We start from the raw sequence: 18,349 nt of genomic DNA, 5'->3' as shown, positions 1-18,349 counted from the left end.
TTATGCATGGTTCTACAAAGGTAACAGAAAGGTCGGGGTACGTTAATAACATAATATCGACCTGCCACCTTCGATGTCAAGAAGTAATAATAAATATGATAATGAACATTATTTAAATCAATTAAATTCTTAGCTTAATGGATTTAGTTGTGTCAACAGGGCACAGATTAAAGCGTATTATACATTATTATTAAATGTTCAAAAATTAACATAACATAAAAATCTGGTTATAAAAAAACATATGAAAAAAAAAATCTATTTTATAGCTTCATTTAAATACAAATACGAAAATGAGTTAGGTATATTACCGTAACTTTACTTTAGAGTTATATATATATTTTTATTACATTAATATCATAAAACAATTTTGGTTGTTATTTTAAAGGCGGTAAAATAGGCGTACGTCTTACCTCCTTAGCAGCCTGTGGGTCGGCAACACAAGAGAATGTGATATCCGCTTCTTCAACAACATCGCAGGGAGTCACCGCAATCGTGGCGCCAACCTTCTCGAAATCTTTACACTGTTAACAATAAAAAATATAGATTTAAAATTATAATAGTCTCATTACTTCTAGTATGTTTTACATAAAAAAGTTATTATATATAATTATTTTCCCTACAAAACGAACGATTGTGTAGTAGACTTAATTTATTTAAAAAAAAAGGTATGAATAAAAATGCTTAAGTTATGTTAGTGCTCAAGTAAATGAAATATAATTACATTTTGAGTTGATAAATATCTTTAACCATCAAAAAACCTACATCTACACAAAACGAGATTCAAATAAAAATGTAATTGTATTTAGAGACGAACCATAAACAACGCCCTCTTCCTGAAAATCAGTAAAGTGTAACTTTTCAAACTAAACGCTAGATGTCGCTACAAGTTTGACTCCGTAGTTTCGAATCGATAGACGCGCCACGCCAACGATCGGCGACACGGTAACGTCAACGACCCCACGCTCAGAATGGCTTAGCGCCGCCATTTTGATAACGGCTCTTTCCGACTACGCACAGTCATGCACGATTCTACACCGTGTACGTTTTCAAAGTGCGCTTCGTAAAAAGACCTTAGGCACTGTGTCATCAATTGAGAGAGTTGGAAAACAGCATTTGTCGCGAGACGTTGCAATATTATGCAGTTGAAATGATAGAAAATACAATTTAATCAGGTTTCATGCACCGTTTAGTTTAATTGTAGATGTTGGACGTTATCATTCGTATAAAGAAACTGACAACCCGCTTACATACTAGTTAATAATAAGGAATGCTTGGGGACTGGAATTTAATTATCCGCAGTATCTACTATCTAATCATAAATAATTCAAAGATATATCTCATTTTATTTTATGAGCTATCCAATCTTGCTGAATTGATAATTGGCATGTTAATAACCAGGGTGTCAAAAAATTTAATAAATAATTTTAATTCGTCGTTATTTGTCCAAAACCGTATTTCACTCAAATTGTTCCAAATATTGTATTTTTTTTTACTAAATATAATGACGCCGTTATAAAAACGGGTTTTGTAATTGCCACCCTTTCCTTAATCAGATATTCATGTATACAATATATTATGACATAGGTCTAAAGTTATTATGTAATACTCAGATTGTAAAACAAAAGGCAAATGGAACGCGCGGAACATTATTGTGACGGAACTAAAGTGAAGATAAATTATAAAAATTAAAAAACGAATTCAAATTTACATTAGTGCGAAACGACGCGTCTTTAACAATACTTCAATTTTAAAATACCTAAGCACTGTTGCTTTTGTTGTTTTATAATCTAAGATGTACAAAAATATTATTCGGTATTAGGTTACATATCTAATTGATACACTTTAGGACACAAAATATTTCAAATCGATTAAAGGAACAGTCCAATAAAATCATCTAATAAAAGAACATCAGGATTCATGTACGTAATAAAACTAAAACGATCATTTAATCAAAGGTGCACTAAAAACGATCGCTGTTGTCTAAACTTGAACGATTTAATGTCTGAAGTCTAAACAAACAACGAAGTCTATAAAAATTATGTTTGATACATCACAAGTGGCGCTTGTTTCTGGCGAAGGTCATCATGACAGACTAAATAAGAAATGTTGAGTTGGAAAACAAACAAATCATTTTAAAGTGTTTGTCGTTAATTTTATTTCGCCTATACATTATATTATACCTGTATATATATAATGCTACAGTTTAGCTATGTAAACTCTCGTTTATTCGTAACCGCATGTTATAAAAAAATATTATCTTTACTACTACAAATGTTTTATAAAACATTTGTATTTATAAATCACATTTTTTAAGCGCATCACGCAAAAACTATTGAATGTTTTGAATAATCAGCGTGTTTCAGACAAGGTTTTTGGATAAAGATTATCATAATGTATGATTAGTATAATGAAGCACCAGTGACGTCCCTGGGTAGAGAGTCAGGTGGAATAGGTATACATACGTTAGTTAGCTAAGTTGACGTAATTAACCAAACGTCGTATCTTTAAAAAGTCATTACAATGATGATAACAATGATGATAACAATGATATTAGTGATTATGATCTTCTTATGACCTATTTCTGTCTCGGAAATCATTCCCAGCTGAGACTAGTCAGCTTCGCAAGAGATATTGTCGTTTACTAGCGTGCCAACTTAGATGCACTCTCTGTTCCCTTACTTTCATTGCCCGTTGGGACGGGATTCCGAAACGAACGGAGAGAAATTGGAAGCAGAACAAATTACTTTACGTGAATTCTAAATTCAGACTGCATTATACAGTTACTTTTATTCTGACCTAGAATTGGAATCTGGGACCTCGGGAATTACATCCGTAAAATTTACCCTACTAGTCAATGATTGTTAGGTATGATACCCTAAAAATGATTAAACAATAATATATTCAATTATGGTTACAATTAATGGTGTCAATGAAAACGCCCACAGTGAACTACACAAAAGGCGACTGCGTAATAAGTATTACATTATCCTATGGCTCTTGGAATAGGTTCAAGAAAAGTTATTGTTATTACGATACCGTGTTATGATCTCGAAAACTTCGACTAATCATGTAAGAGACACATTATAAATGCAACAAAGACAACTAAATTGAATTCTGGGCAACATAACAGTTCTAAAACAGAAACTTTGTTAAATTCACAACAAAGTTAGCTAAATTGGATCCTAGGAAATATTATAGTTCTATAACAAAGACTTATGTTAAATACCTAACTTATTACGAATCATTATTACCCATACTTGTTTGGAAAATACCAAAACGTTGATCTTGCAAGCGCTGTACAACTTTGCCCGCAGCACGTCGCAAACAAACAGGAAAGAGGTATTTTGCCGTCGAGATATGGAGCAGAGAACGAACTGAATCCATAGTATAATATATTGGTACACTCGACAATGAACCTTAGCTGTATGAAGACAAATAGATAGAATATATAGATTTAGAATGATTTACTAAACAAATACTGACGATTTAAATTTTACATAGGTATAATGTGAGTCAAAAGAAATCAGCTCAACATTTATTTAGGAAACTTTAAACCTTCTGTTCTGTAAATCATTAGGCCAGAATTTAAAAATGCAGGAATAAGCGGCCGGACATTAGCAGTGTGAAATTTTATCATTTTTTTTCTGACGGTACACCGCTAATACGCCACAAACGGGGCCGAAGCGAAAACATATCACTATTTGGTGTTAAAAGATTAAATTGATTAATGTGTGATACTTTTCATGCACAAAACTGTATCAACAAGTAATCTTATTTTTACCTCATGTTTTTAAATAATACCCTAGTAATTATACAAGTTTAAATAAAGTACCCAGACCAAGTTCGTACCGTGTAGCCGTCGGCAATGTACAAGGAAACTAAAACAACGGCACTTTAACTACAAATAATTGCATATTAGTCGTTTACATAAATAAGTTTGAGCTTTTCTAATTAATAGGGTCTTAGATGCCTGTTAGGAAGTACGAAATACGTACATTTGCCTACGTACACATTATATTTAACTAGTTCATTCTCAAACGTGTCGACAACGCAACCTACATAAACTATCAAATAAAAAACATCTACTATAATGATAATTACGTAATGTATTGTCACACGATGTCTTGAAAAAATATTATTAGTTTAGAAGATAAACTATAAATACACTTATAATAGAAGGACAAAAGAACCGGTTAAGTGAAAGTCGATGTTCACTGAAGGTCATAGACTTGTTACTCATATTTAACGTATGGAATAATAACTAAAGATATAGGTATATCGAAGAAAATATTATAAATAAATAATATATTTATATAATGACAAAATAAGAAGTCTTTCTATCGTGTCCAAGTGATAAAACTAATAAACCAAAAACCACGATACTCATAACAGAAGATGCAGCGAATTTTGGAGAAGATTTTAGTTTTGACTATAACATTAGTTTTAGCCACTGATTTTCAAGTTTCTATTCATATGTTATAACGGTAAAAAATATAATTCAAAATATATCATCATCTTGAATACTACGTATACTTATATATGTATAAACTTTCATCAGTTTGAAATTCACATTCTCGGAAAATCGATACCTTTTTGATTAAAATTGTATTTTTATAAGGTATAATTAGACAAATTGAAGAAGACAAGAAAATAAAATGAATCGAAACCTTAATAAAGAGACAGTACAATTTCCTCTGATATGGAGGTTAAAACGAAGTTCCATTCGTTATCAATATTATATGATATGGAGAATATAATTGTGGTCGACCGCGGACCAATTGCGGCTTCGAACTGTAGATTTATTGGATTGGACGTAACGGAACGAAACTGTTACAATAACATTATCATTAAAAACATCTCCACTGGCAACAAGGTCAGAATTATAATCGATAGCTTGTTGACGAACATTCAGAAAATTCTCTTAATGTGCCATCGACCCATTTCGAGAATTTTCTGCTTTCAAGGGAGATATTTAGTAAACTTGAATGCGAGGATTAATAAGTTACCTTAGTTAAAAACTTAAGCCAACTAAAAAAAATAAAAAAATATATTAGAAAACACATCTCAGAGTCTTCGGACATAACATTTAAAATTCCGCGGTGCGTGGTATTTTAAATTCAATTGACGGTAAAGCCAATGGTAAAGCCAAATACACATTAGACATCTCACAGTAACTCTAATAGATAACTCATCTACGGGCGAAGGTAATCTAATCATCACATTTATTTCTCTATCACCCTTCAGAGTACGAAATAGAAGTTGTTTATGCTTTATTTTGCGAACTTGTATATCGATTAATACAAAACAGCCACAATTATACTTGAGGTTCATAAATATTTTACTAGTCATGGACTATTTACATAATCAAATGTATGGACATCGATATATATACTATTGATTTTACATCAAAAACAAAACCAACTTTATATTATTGAGGGCAATTGATTGATCATGGTTATAAGCGTTTTAATAAAAGATATGAATGTCAGATTTTTTTTGGCATTTTTGTGTACTATTGACGAAAATGACAAAATTTTACTAATTCGCTTTAAAGTAAATGTCACACTACTGGGATAAAGCTTCCTTGTATTTTAAGGAGCATTAATATTTGATGCTTATTTTACTTAACTATATGGCAAATTTAACTTTGTTACAATTTTTCCCTTCAACGCAGAGCACAAGATGAACTGTAAATACAAATTAAGCACTTGAAAATTCAGCGATTTGAAATTACCAAAGTTCGAACCTACAACCTTCGTTTAAGATTGACGTGAAGAAGACGTTCTAACACACTCAATACAAATACAAACTATTACAGTAATCAAAATTTAAGTGCTAAAATAATGTAAACTACAACTTATCTCGCAGGTCACGACTGTGAAATTTCCTGCTTCCATTGTTCTAGGTTCAACAGCGGTGCGATATATTTATATGCCTTTTTAGGTCATATGCGGTCTTTCACTATGTCGAACATAAAACAAAATAATACTGGAGTTTTACTACCGCCTCGCGGAGACTCCCGACGTGGACAATTGAAGACAATTATTAATAGAATATGCCATTGTGCGAAACAACCCAAGTCTGCACAATTGAAATAAGAATTAGTTGTATTCAAATCTATTTTAAAAATCAGTTTTCTTGTAGATCTTATCGAGTAATTTCAGATAAGTGAACGTTTTTGGCAACAGACTCTAGTCGTAAAATTATAAATTATATGAATTGTATATCGCAGAATGTCGGATATAAAAAAAGAAATATACAGAAAATAAAACAGAGATTTATAGAAAAAAAAATTAAACTTATGCCACGATACAATCGTTTAATTGAATAAAGTAATTAATACCTAAATAAATATAGCATACGTTCTGTTTTCATGATAAAGGTCATATCAGACAAATACTCTTGGAATACCGTTCACTCGAGTAAATATTCATTCCCATCCCGAATGTCAATATCATGTTGAATCGGTTTACAAATGAATTCATTTGTCACTTTTTTTCATCATTTTTGTCACACGTTTTTTTTTTTTTTTTATGTCATAAGGTGGCAAACGAGCAGGAGGCTCACCTGATGGAAAGTGACTACCACCGCCCATGGACATCTGCAACACCGGGGGGCTTGCAGGTGCGTTGCCGGCCTTTCAGGAAAGAGTACGCTCTTTTCTTGAAGGTTCCCAAGTCGTATCGGTTCGGAAAAATCGCCGGCGAAAGCTGGTTCCACAGAGTGGTTGTGCGAGGCAGAAAATGTCTTAAAAATCGCGCTGTTGTGGATTTTCGGACATCTAGGTGGTGCGGGTGATATTTGGAATTTTGACGAGATGTCCGAAGGTGAAATTCAGCAGCCGGGATTAATCCGAACAATTCCTCGGAACATTCCCCGTGATAAATTCTGTAGAAGATGCAGAGCGATCCAACATCTCTACGCAAAGCCAAAGGATCAAGCAGATCGGAAAGGGCTTGATCGTCGATAATTCGAGCCGCTCTACGTTGGATACGGTCAAATGGAAGGAGCTGGTACTGGGGAGCACCCGCCCAGAGGTGAGAGCAGTATTCCATGTGAGGCCGAATTTGCGCCTTGTATAGTCTTAGACGACGTGAAATACTGTCTTGCCTTGCTAAGCACACCAAGCTTTTTTGATGCCAATTTGGCTTTGCCTTCCAATTGACCGCGGAACTGAACGAGACTCGAAACATCAACGCCAAGTATTCCGATACTAGCTGTAGCGGCTAACGGAATGTTCTCGAATCGTGGAGATACGACAAATGGTGTTTTTTTAGCAGTTAACGCGCAAACTTGCGTCTTTTTGGGGTTGAAGTGAACTAGGTTTAACCGACCCCAGTTCGAGACTTTGTTTAACGAAGACTCGATTTCAGATACAAGTTTGTTCCGTGTCAGTTTCAGTAAAAAAGGCGCGTAGGGTGTAAAATAAACGATAAAGAAACGGTCTGATTACGCTTAACACGTAGCCTTCGAGAGGTTAATTTTATTTTTGCAAACTATCTCGTGGACTTCGGTAGTTTTCATCTTAATTTTTTTGTCGTTTTATTCGGCACATCTTTGGAGTTTGGTTTTAGGGTAATGCAACGATTTACATACATATATCAATAAATAAATTCAATCAAAATACTTTATCCTACTTGAGGCTTTTCAAGCACATTTTAGGAATCATTTACATATTTTGTTTCCCAAATCCACGACATACCAGTATTTTCGGTTAATTTCCATTGTAGAATTGCCAAACTAAATATAGTGTAAAATATAAAACCATGCATTTTGCTGAGCATCTATCAAACAACAATTAAAGTTATAAATATCGTTAGAAATGTTTATATATATTTTTATCTAGGTATATAAAAATAATATTTTAGTTTAGTGTGACTACGTAAAGCACTTCTAGTCAGTTAAGTATCTATATAAACTAATCATCCTGAAAAAGGTAAGATTCCCACGAAATCATTACACAAAAAAATCACGTTCACAACTTCAATGGCATAGTTTGTTAAAAATAAATCTATTCGGTTGTGAGCAAGCAGTAAGTACTTACGTAATCTTAAAATTTCATTAGTAAACAGTTCCACTATTCACACTAAATTAACATCAAGGTCTACTACGATGAACTTGTACGTAAACTGTTTTATTTAAGTACATTTTAATATACCAACGATGTAACACATACGGTGTAAGATATAAAAAAATATTATTTTAGTAAGAATAATATCTAAGATTGTCTAGAATGCAACGAACCACGTCGACGGTACCACCTGCCATTTTTTACACGCAAGGGGTTCGCGATAACATGCAAGCAACTTCTAATAATAATTCAGAATTTAAATAACTGAACACACAGTCGTTTATTGAACAATTTACGGAGACAATTTATAAAATCTTACATGCATAATATACAGTACGACGATATCTGAATATATGTTTCTGCACGACATCATAGTATTTTATTAGTTTATGTTATATGTATATCTGTCGGTTAAATTAAAATTTACATAAAGTAATTGAAAACGAGGTATTTATTACGAACAAAATTAAAACATTCTTTATTCAAGTAGCAATTCAAAGAGTATTTGTGAATCGTCAGGTTAAAAGATGAACTGGCAAAAAAAACTCCGTAGTTCCTCTTTTTTTAAATAATATATATTGTTAAATATGTAAACATATGTACAATTTAAATTAAGTTCATACGTTCCAACTGTACGAAATATACATGGTTCGAAAATTTTATTCAATAAATAAACTAAAGACGTTCCTACTGCTCCTTTTATGCGACCACTCCAGAAAATAATTGGAGACATATGTTTGGGAAGAGACGAGGTAAGGCCAGTGGTAACATAATATGTACCTACAATAATTGAAAGACAGACGGGTAAATAAGCTAACTGATTGTAAGTGGTCATCTCCAGTCTCACATTGACATTTTTTTTTAATTTCTTACACCACATGGAACCAAGACAGGACATGCGAGCCAATGAACTTACAAAGAACGCTAAAGACGAGCAAAGTGGAGTAGTTTAGTAGATTGTAGAGTAGTAGTCGGAAGGTAGACCCGGGCAATGGCCAGGATTAATAAATGCCAGGCAGAAGAAGGAATCAAGACATTATATTCCTGGTTCTCTCACCCACTCTTCTAACCGGAACAGAGCAATACAAAGCATCGCTGCTTGGCAGTACCAATTCAGACTACGCGAAGTAAACATGAGTGAAATGATAACTAAGTATCTAGGTTCAGACGTTTCTGTGAATGTGGCAATGACGATGACGACGGTATCTATATATTATATTATTATAATATACTTTTAAAAACACGGCGGGTGTACCGAAACAGATCTGAGTCACACTGACGTCACAACCTAGCGACATATTTCGTACGTCTAGTGTTTTCGCATGACGTCGTGAATATCAATCGATAATATTGTGTCCATCGTATGTATCGGAATATGTATTACGTTGGAACTGGTCTGCCAGACAGCGGCTGTCTAGAGTAAATCATTTGTACTAAATATTCGGCCGTCTTATTCTGAACCACTTAGCATCACACTAGCAGAATGTTGAAAACGGACAGTGCTATTATACATATGCTATTTTGATGCGTATATAAAATATTATTATTATAATAAACAATGTAGCATATCACGTTTTTTTTCTAACAGTCCTTCCTTTAGGTTTCCTAGCTAACTCTAGGACTGTAATCTGTCTATCTCAATTGGACGGTTAACAAAGTTAAATTTGATGAAAATTGTTATGTATGTATTGTATGTTATGTTGACTTTGATAGTAAAACATTGCTCAATAATTGTTTGTTTTTTTCATGTCCATTATACTTATATTTGCAGAACAATTTATTTAGATAATTATTTTAGAATAGGGCGTCACCGAATGTGATCGAAGATGGTCGTGTATATGTGTTATTACTCGAGAACTGTAATTTAAATGTATTTCAACGAGTTTATAAACGACTAGTTGTTGGCGTGATGACGTTAAAATATCATAAGTGTTTAATCAATACTTTCTATGAATCTGAATAACGCATATTAAGATTACTCTAGTTAGCTGTAAAGTCGATTAGTATCCGGTTATATTTGTATAACGTTCACTTTACTATTTAGTATGTGAATACTCGTAGATATTACAATTATTTTGTTAGTTTTATTAGAATTTCTTTGGACAAAGAAAGAAGGCTGGGTTTAAAAAGAAAATATAAATAATTTTTATGTGGTTTGACGAATGGCAAAATGTGGTTTAGATTTTACTCAAAAAAAATGTACTTTAGTCCTTTTAGCACCAGGTCAAGCCATTCAATAAAATAAAGATTAGTGAAACTAACGTAGAACTCGATCAAGACAATTTAAAACAAGTAGGTACTTAAATCGTTATACGTGACGTGGGACGTAAAGCTATTTGATCCACATTACGACCCTCGACCAGGATGGCACTCATTTATCTGTCTGAAACTTAAGATAGACAATATATTATCTAATAATAGCACGGAGAAAATAGACGCTCTGCTAATATAGGTATGATTGACGCGTGTGTGTAATTAAGATTATATACGGACGCTCTTTGCTAATTGCTATTTTAATGTTATATTGGAGTCATCATAACGTATAAAACGGAAAGGGTTATTTTGAAATTCAAAGTATATTTTCTATATTATTTACGGCTAGAGCCTTACCATAAAGAAAAAGTTTGTTGACGGATTGCAGACGAATATAGTAGCTACAATTGGGAACATAGTACATAACCTCCGCCAAGTACATCGCGTCGCCTAAGTTAAACTGTAATTAAACAAGCAAACACAGCTGTTTTTATTATTCATGACTTTTGTCGAAAGAACGAACCAGCTAAAGAAAATTTTCAGGACAAAACTTTTCTGTCATACATATTTAAATATAAAAATTTAAAATTGTACAAAGTTTCATTTCACTTCAGTTTTACATGTGCTAGATCTGGCAGCGGAATTTTAAGCCAGTTCTAAAAAATACTCTAATTACATATGTATTTTTTTATTTCATTACAAAATATTTATTTTTTATCATGTTCATCAGCAGTTCAAAAAACAAAATTAAATTACACATCATTCGAGTAGCCTCATTAATACAAGTAATTCCGAATCGTCATAAAACAAGTATTTTATTAATGTAAATGTATAAAATGTGATATAATACAAATATGACAGAGGTAGAACCGCGGGGAAAGCTAGCCTTCTATCAAACTCTGCATATTCCTTTTATTTCTTTCGTATTCACCGGTTCAGAAACACTTCACGGCACACTCATTACTACTCCGTACGAACAAACCTTGACACCGGTATCTCTCCTCATTTCAGGTAGTGATTTTTTTGGATGCACGACGTCAGAGCTACGAATAGACCGTTGGGGGAGTATTGAATGTAAGTTCTTTTACAATAAATTTGAAATGTTCGCTTCGTTCTGAATTATTCATTTACAGTTCTAAACCACGCCTCGACAGAAATAACTATTAATTATAAATTTCAACGTGTAATTTTCCTGTATATCGGTATTTACGTACTTCAAGCGTTATTTACGGTTAGTAATAGTATAAATTAATCCAAATGTTTCTGAACTTTGACGTTGGTTACGAATTTAATAATTTACAGCAATTAGTCTACATACACTATTTAAACTGCATAATTTTAATATTTATGGTAAATCTTGACATCAATAAAGTCTCATACCTATTTATTACATATTATCTAAATTACACATTGCAGTACCTCACCTCATATACAAATATGTTTTCATATATTAAACAAACATCACGAGCTAATTGAAAAAACGTTTTGTTCATTTAACAAAATTACCCAATAAAGACCGCGACTGTTCCAAATATATCGAGACACTCGCTAATGTACATATATTATTTCGGTCCGACGAGTGTGTATAATTTAACGACAACAGATACAGAATATTAGACTGTCCATTCACTTGGCAACCGTGACTCATAGTGTGATGAATACGTTCACTAAAAACCAAATACCTACATGTTCAAAAGTAGGTAACCAAAATTATCGGTAAATACATTTTATTATTGTTCTAGCTGCCATGACTTCGAACGGATAAAAAGGAAGTGATAAATTCAAAAAATATATACATACATATTTACAAATAAATTATCAGAAGAAATCTGTATACTAGAGTGCAATATACCGGATCTATCTATATCTAAGATCCAAGTGATCCCATATGTAAAAAGAAAGTATTTCATCAAGTCGATCAAGATGTTTAGAAGAAGAAGAATTACAAGCACACCAACATCATAAATTCATATATCAAGTATAAAACAAGCCAAACAACAACAAATGTAAAATCATAAAGACAAGTCTTGACATTCTCAGTAAACAACTAGACCAATATATCATCTGTACCAATTTAATTTCAATTAAACTAACTAAACTATCATTATTATCACGAAGAGAAAACGAGGAACATTGGGAAGTAACGAGCAGAGCAGAGCAGTGCTATACAACCGATAGTCACCCAACCTAAAGAATACCGCAACGTAACCGACATAATAGTTACACAATTAGTTACGTAATAATATTATTGTAATTTAAATCGATTGAGAAATAATGGCCTAATCTACTTCTATGATTGTAATGATTAATACAATCATCTGTTACATGTAATCATATTATAATAATAGGCGTTCTATAATATTAATAAATAATAATATCCTTTAACAAAAATGTTGTAGCGTACGTATCATCAGTAACTATTAACCGCCCGCGACTTCGCCAACGTGCGAGGAGGAGGAATGTAGGTGTTAGGTAGTTATGTCCTTTTATGTGCGTCTAACAATGTGTATATATATAGTTTTATAACGATTGGTTGAGTAAATAAGACGTGAAAGCGTAACAAATAGACTCACTAGCTGCTCGTCGCGACTTCGCTCGGCTATCGTAAGGATATATAGCCTTATAGCCTTCCTCGATAAACGGGCTATCTAACATTAAAATATTTTTTTAAATCTGACTCTCTTCAGATTTATAATTTTAGTATTGATTATATAAGGAAGGGTGACCTATGCTCACAATGAATGAAATCGTGAGCATAAGTCCCAGGAAACTTATTTATATACCGAGATAAACATTATCATGTATATTGTATTTTATTGACCTAAAATACGCGGAGTTTCCACAAAATACATCCTGTGCTATCAAAACATTTACGGATAAACGTTTTAACAATTATAGCTTCGACGTTGAATAAAATAATATAAATATCAATTGCATACTATGTAACTAGGTTATAGGATAGTTTAATTTTTGACAAGCAACTCTACCAAAACTAGGTCGCAGTCTAGTTCGCCGACTAACGAGACTGGAGTAAACATCGTATGATAGCAATAATGTCGGTATTACGTAAATAAGCTAAGGAAAATTAGGACTTTATCGACCAAACAAACGCTGCACAAAGTTGTAAAGCAAAACGTTCAGATAATAAAATATTTTATCTTAAGGTATTACTATTATGAAGCGCTGAGAATTACTGAAAAAATTTTATTAATTCCAAGAATAATATTATATAAACGTATTTTTGTTATTCTGGAAATGCTTCCACGGTAACGGTAATGAAGAATCAAATTAATTTTATCTATTTCAGCTCCTACTAGCTGTTACCGCAACGCAAAAAAGGGCAAAGGAACCACGGAACCCAAAAAATTAATAGCCTATTACCATCTAAGGCTTCTGCTTCGATTGGTCTTTGTCTGTTTTCACGTGATCGACGCAAAAAAAAAAAAAACCTTACGTAATAGATATAGATATTAATGCAGAAGGTTATTGATCATAATTAAGTTCTAATTTTGAAATTTTGCTATATTTTTATTTATAAAGATTTAAAAGTTACTGTAATACACACTTGCCACTGTAAAAAGCAGAAGGAATAATCGTTGTTTTTTTTTCGGATATCTTGCTGTCCTAAAGTGTTTACACTAATAAACAACATGTTCTGTGTACGGTACAAAAACATTACGACCTTTGGTAGTAAAACTAGCGCTTAGTGATTACTCGTAAAGATGAAAAATCTCAACAATACGGTACAATAAAAACGTAAAACCTGACTAGTCGTAATAAATTTCCAAACTTAAGATACACAACACAGTCGATACACATTATATTTAGTTTTATCATCATATATTTTGCTACGATACATAATTGCTAGAAACATTAACAATACAAGTTTAATCTAGGATTTATCTATTACGTTTTTGTGAAAATAACAGACGTGGAAGTCGGCCTATCTGCGGATGCCGACAACATTATCAGCGAAGTAGATAAGATAAAACCTGTGGCTGTAATATGTTAGATCTGAAGCTACTGTGACATTGCTAAACCAAGCTTTGAAAAAGTACATAAATTACATCAACGTATATAAATAAATTCTAACGTCGTCGCTTCTTTCATATGTGCTATTCCTCATTGATTTGTGTCTAGCTTATAAGTGCGCGGATCGTGACGTCCTGGGTTCGAACGCCGGATCAGGAAAATACAAATATTTTAGGTTTTTCTGACAAAAAAATCATTGGGATATTATATTAGTTACGAACTACAGGAGACAAGAGTGCGCCAGCGCGTTGGTGCATCATAATACAGCTAATCGCATTTAAAAATAGCCAACCGTCAAGAGATCATCGCGTTAAAAACTTCAGTGGTTTTTTTTTTTATAGAATTAATTTTAGATTTAAACAAAGAACAGTTTTGTTCAACAATTTTATTCAACGTTCATACAATGAATCCTCCTGCTAGTTGAATATATGTATAAATACAATACTTGCTAAAAAAAAATCGACCAGCAATTGTTTTTACTGTAACAATGTGAACGAATAAACGAGGAAATGGCTAATATGGAAATAAGTAGTCGCAGCTGGCAGCTAAATGCCTAACGCGAGTATTGAGATTAGATACAGCTGGGGGTGCTAGCGAAGTGACCTGCATTGCTATACATTGTGCGGCACTATTGGCAAACTAATCGTTACTTCTCTTATAATAGGATTAATGCAATCGTAAATTATGTATTGCTATTTTAATTTAGCAACAGTATTCCGTAATGTATAGTTTGACGTCAATAGTTGCAACTTAAGAAAATTAAAAAGTCAATCCCGCTTGATACCGTAATTAAAAGGAACAGATTAAATATGAACCGAAACAATAAATATATAACGAACTAACAGCATTTTCTGGAAATAAACGATTTTCAGAAGCGGATTATTCGAGAACGGATTAAGATAGAAACTTTCTGTGGAAGTGGAAAATGTAGGTAGATATTAAATGTAGGCAAATATACATTAAACAGATAGTATAAACATTGTTAAAGCGGTTGTTTAGCACTTTATGGCCATTATTTAATTTGTCATCATTAATTTGACATTCGAAAAATTCAAACACAACCTCAGATTTACAGAAAGAACAAAAGACAGAAGAAGCGACCGGTACTCTAAAGTTCAGCAACAAAAGTGAATACAATTTCCCGGTAGTGCAGCATTGTTTAACTAATTTATCCGCTGTCAGAATTTTTTCAGACAAATTAACGTAAACAAAGTTTGAGCCAATTTGCTATATCAATAACAATCATTATGAATCTATAAATGATTACTATCCCGTGTAACCGGTTCTTCGTTGCAGAGGTCAGGTGGGAATTGCTCTTCGTAATATAAATAACAGTCAGTTCAAGACTAGAATAATAATCAACCTGGTTGTTCGGAAACAGCTAGAAGGAGAGAGCTTAGATCATATCGGAAGATTCGAGAATAATTTGATATACATATGTTTGAAATAGACATGCGAAATTTACTTTCACTATCAAACAATATATTAAAATTTGAAATGTTGTTATACGAGCGAATGTAATTTCAGAATCGGTTCAAGCGCTTATCAAATATCTGCCAAATGAATGAATTACAAACACATACATTTTCAAACTAAGCTCATAATTATATTACACTGCACATACCCTATACAATATCTATTGTGTCCATAAGCTCTCCAAACAAAGATAAAATCGCGTGCGTCATCGCTTCACTATTAAACGCTTTATATTGGCACCTCTTATCATCACAATTTTTGGCATGTTTTCTCCTACAAATTACGTGAATTCTATTGAAGACTAACATACACTGTTTAATCCATAACTATCTTTATACGTGTGTCTTATTGATATACTTAACAATAGCAAAAGTAATAGTGTAGAAAAGAAAACGTAACGTTATGAATGTCATAATAATTCCCTCGATTATTTACTTTAACGCGTTATAATGAATAGCGCATACATCATAACATTTATATCATACAAGCAAAATCACTGACAGCCGTTCTCTAGTACGATAGTAAAACTTATATTTACTGATATAGATATATACTGGTTCAGTAGTTTTTTTCAGTAAGAGGTCATAACAGAACCTCGTCTATGAATATAGTTAACAAGTAAACTGTGATTTGCATGAAAAATCAATATTCATACTTAAAACTCTCTCGAGAGTCAGTTGCATAGTAAAGACGTATTTATAATATTCTTACGCCATTATACCATCACCACGGCATACCGTTTTCAAATCACTGAGGTTTTCAATACACTTGTACCTGACTCAGTGGCCAACATGATAGCGGGTTCAAACCGGACAAGAATTTTCATGTGCTAAATTTGCGTTTATAATTTATACCGCGTTCGGAAATCAAGGAAAACGTCGTATGTAACCTGCATGTTCCGAATGAAAATTTGCCCCGTATCGGAGCTGCATCGTGGAAAAGTTCTAAAGTTTCTCCTCAACAGCTCCTTATAGCCCAGCAGTTGGAATTATTGTATTTTATTTAACTTATATTTAAAATATTTAATAAATTGCTCAAGAAAAGTAAGCATACTATTAAGAAAGGTTACCGTACTTAATGTACCGGAACTGCATGTTAGCCATAATTTAGAGATAACTGTCAGCGATAAGACTGCCTTTGCACCATTTATGACTTATATGACGTATTTCGCAGTTCAGTGATTTTGTCGGCCCTTGGGATAATTTAATTAGTTTCGGTAAATTATAGCGATATTTATCCAAGACATGCACATATTCAAATGTATTCAAAGTGAGTTGTGCTAAGATTACGTCCTCGTAGACTTTGCACATGCAGTTTCCTGTATTTTTCTCCAGGACAAAACCAAGTCTTTTTTACTTGTTTCATCTTCCATTATTATTTATATAACTGACATTATAATAAATATAAAACATTCCTTACAATGCGCCGCTAACCACGAGAAATACGAAGGTTATTTTCACTGGCTAACTTGTTCAAATCGGAACAATAAAGTGCTATTGTTTCACGGTAAAATAATTGTGGTACCCACTCAGCCTAAAAAAACACTGATACATGAGAAATCTCCTTGAGGTATTAACAAACAGATAATATGTATAAAATGACCAAATGCATATTTTTTTCTGCGTTGTTATAAAAACTATAACAACGTTCACTTATCCATCCATTAATTAAAAAAAATAAAATAAATATAAAAACAATATCGTGTATTTACAATATTCTGGAGGAGGTATCTAGAAAAAAAAACTAATTACTGTTCGTAAGCCATCGCTAACATAAAACGAGTTGGACGGATTACAATAGAACTTTTTACATATTTTATTCCTGATATTCTAGAAAGGTTAAAGGTTAAATAGCATGAAATTAATCTTACTTGAAGCAGCGCAACATAACTACCGAGCGTAGGAAGCCGCAAGACGCAACCAATATTTAATTAAATTAATATGGACGACGGAAATACATTTATAAATCACCTTTATGTACATGTTACATAATAAATAGACTGTGTCATTTTAGACGCAATCTTTGTTTGGTGAAGATGACGATCGCGGCAAATTTTAAGCCAAACCAAACTCAACGGTGAATAATCAACCGGGCAGGAGACAAGTGTGTGCCAACATAACACAATTTAAGCATCGCACAAAGACCAAAACCAATACCTAATACCTTTGGTCCAAATATCAGATATTCTATAACCTGGAAAATGTTGGCGCTCTTTGTCCACTTACCCGTACTACACTACCCGAAATTTGTACATCTGTGGTGAAATCATACAAAATTCTACGAAGAACGCATTCCTGAAATGATATTAAAGTCAGATAACTCAGGAATTGAGCGAAGTTCACGTAAAATTAATCATATTAGATATTTTCGCAACATTATGGCTATTTAGTATAAATCACTGCTGTTTTGGCAAACGATAATGAACAATCCACGCTTGTGGAATATATTAACGCCAGTAAATTCGAGTTCAGAATTTCAGTCAAATATATATGAAAAAAATACTGATAGATAAGCTAT

At 32.8% G+C, this 18,349-nt stretch overlaps 1 protein-coding gene across 3 annotated transcripts in view; it reads right to left on the bottom strand.

The window, feature by feature from the left end:
* The window catches only part of LOC125072497 (putative oxidoreductase GLYR1 homolog), a 59,314-nt gene that overhangs the window by 2,882 nt on the left and 38,083 nt on the right, over positions 1-18,349 (bottom strand). For all 3 annotated transcript variants that reach the window (XM_047683154.1, XM_047683155.1, XM_047683156.1), the window contains exon 8: positions 411-521. In XM_047683154.1, the coding sequence (XP_047539110.1) occupies positions 411-521 (111 nt within the window). The remainder of the gene's footprint in view (positions 1-410; positions 522-18,349) is intronic.

This window comes from Vanessa atalanta, chromosome 21 (assembly GCF_905147765.1).
Source record: "Vanessa atalanta chromosome 21, ilVanAtal1.2, whole genome shotgun sequence".
Taxonomy (NCBI): Eukaryota; Metazoa; Arthropoda; class Insecta; order Lepidoptera; family Nymphalidae; genus Vanessa; species Vanessa atalanta.
Note: the sequence above shows the minus strand (reverse complement) of the source record. Positions and strands in the feature narration are given on the sequence as shown.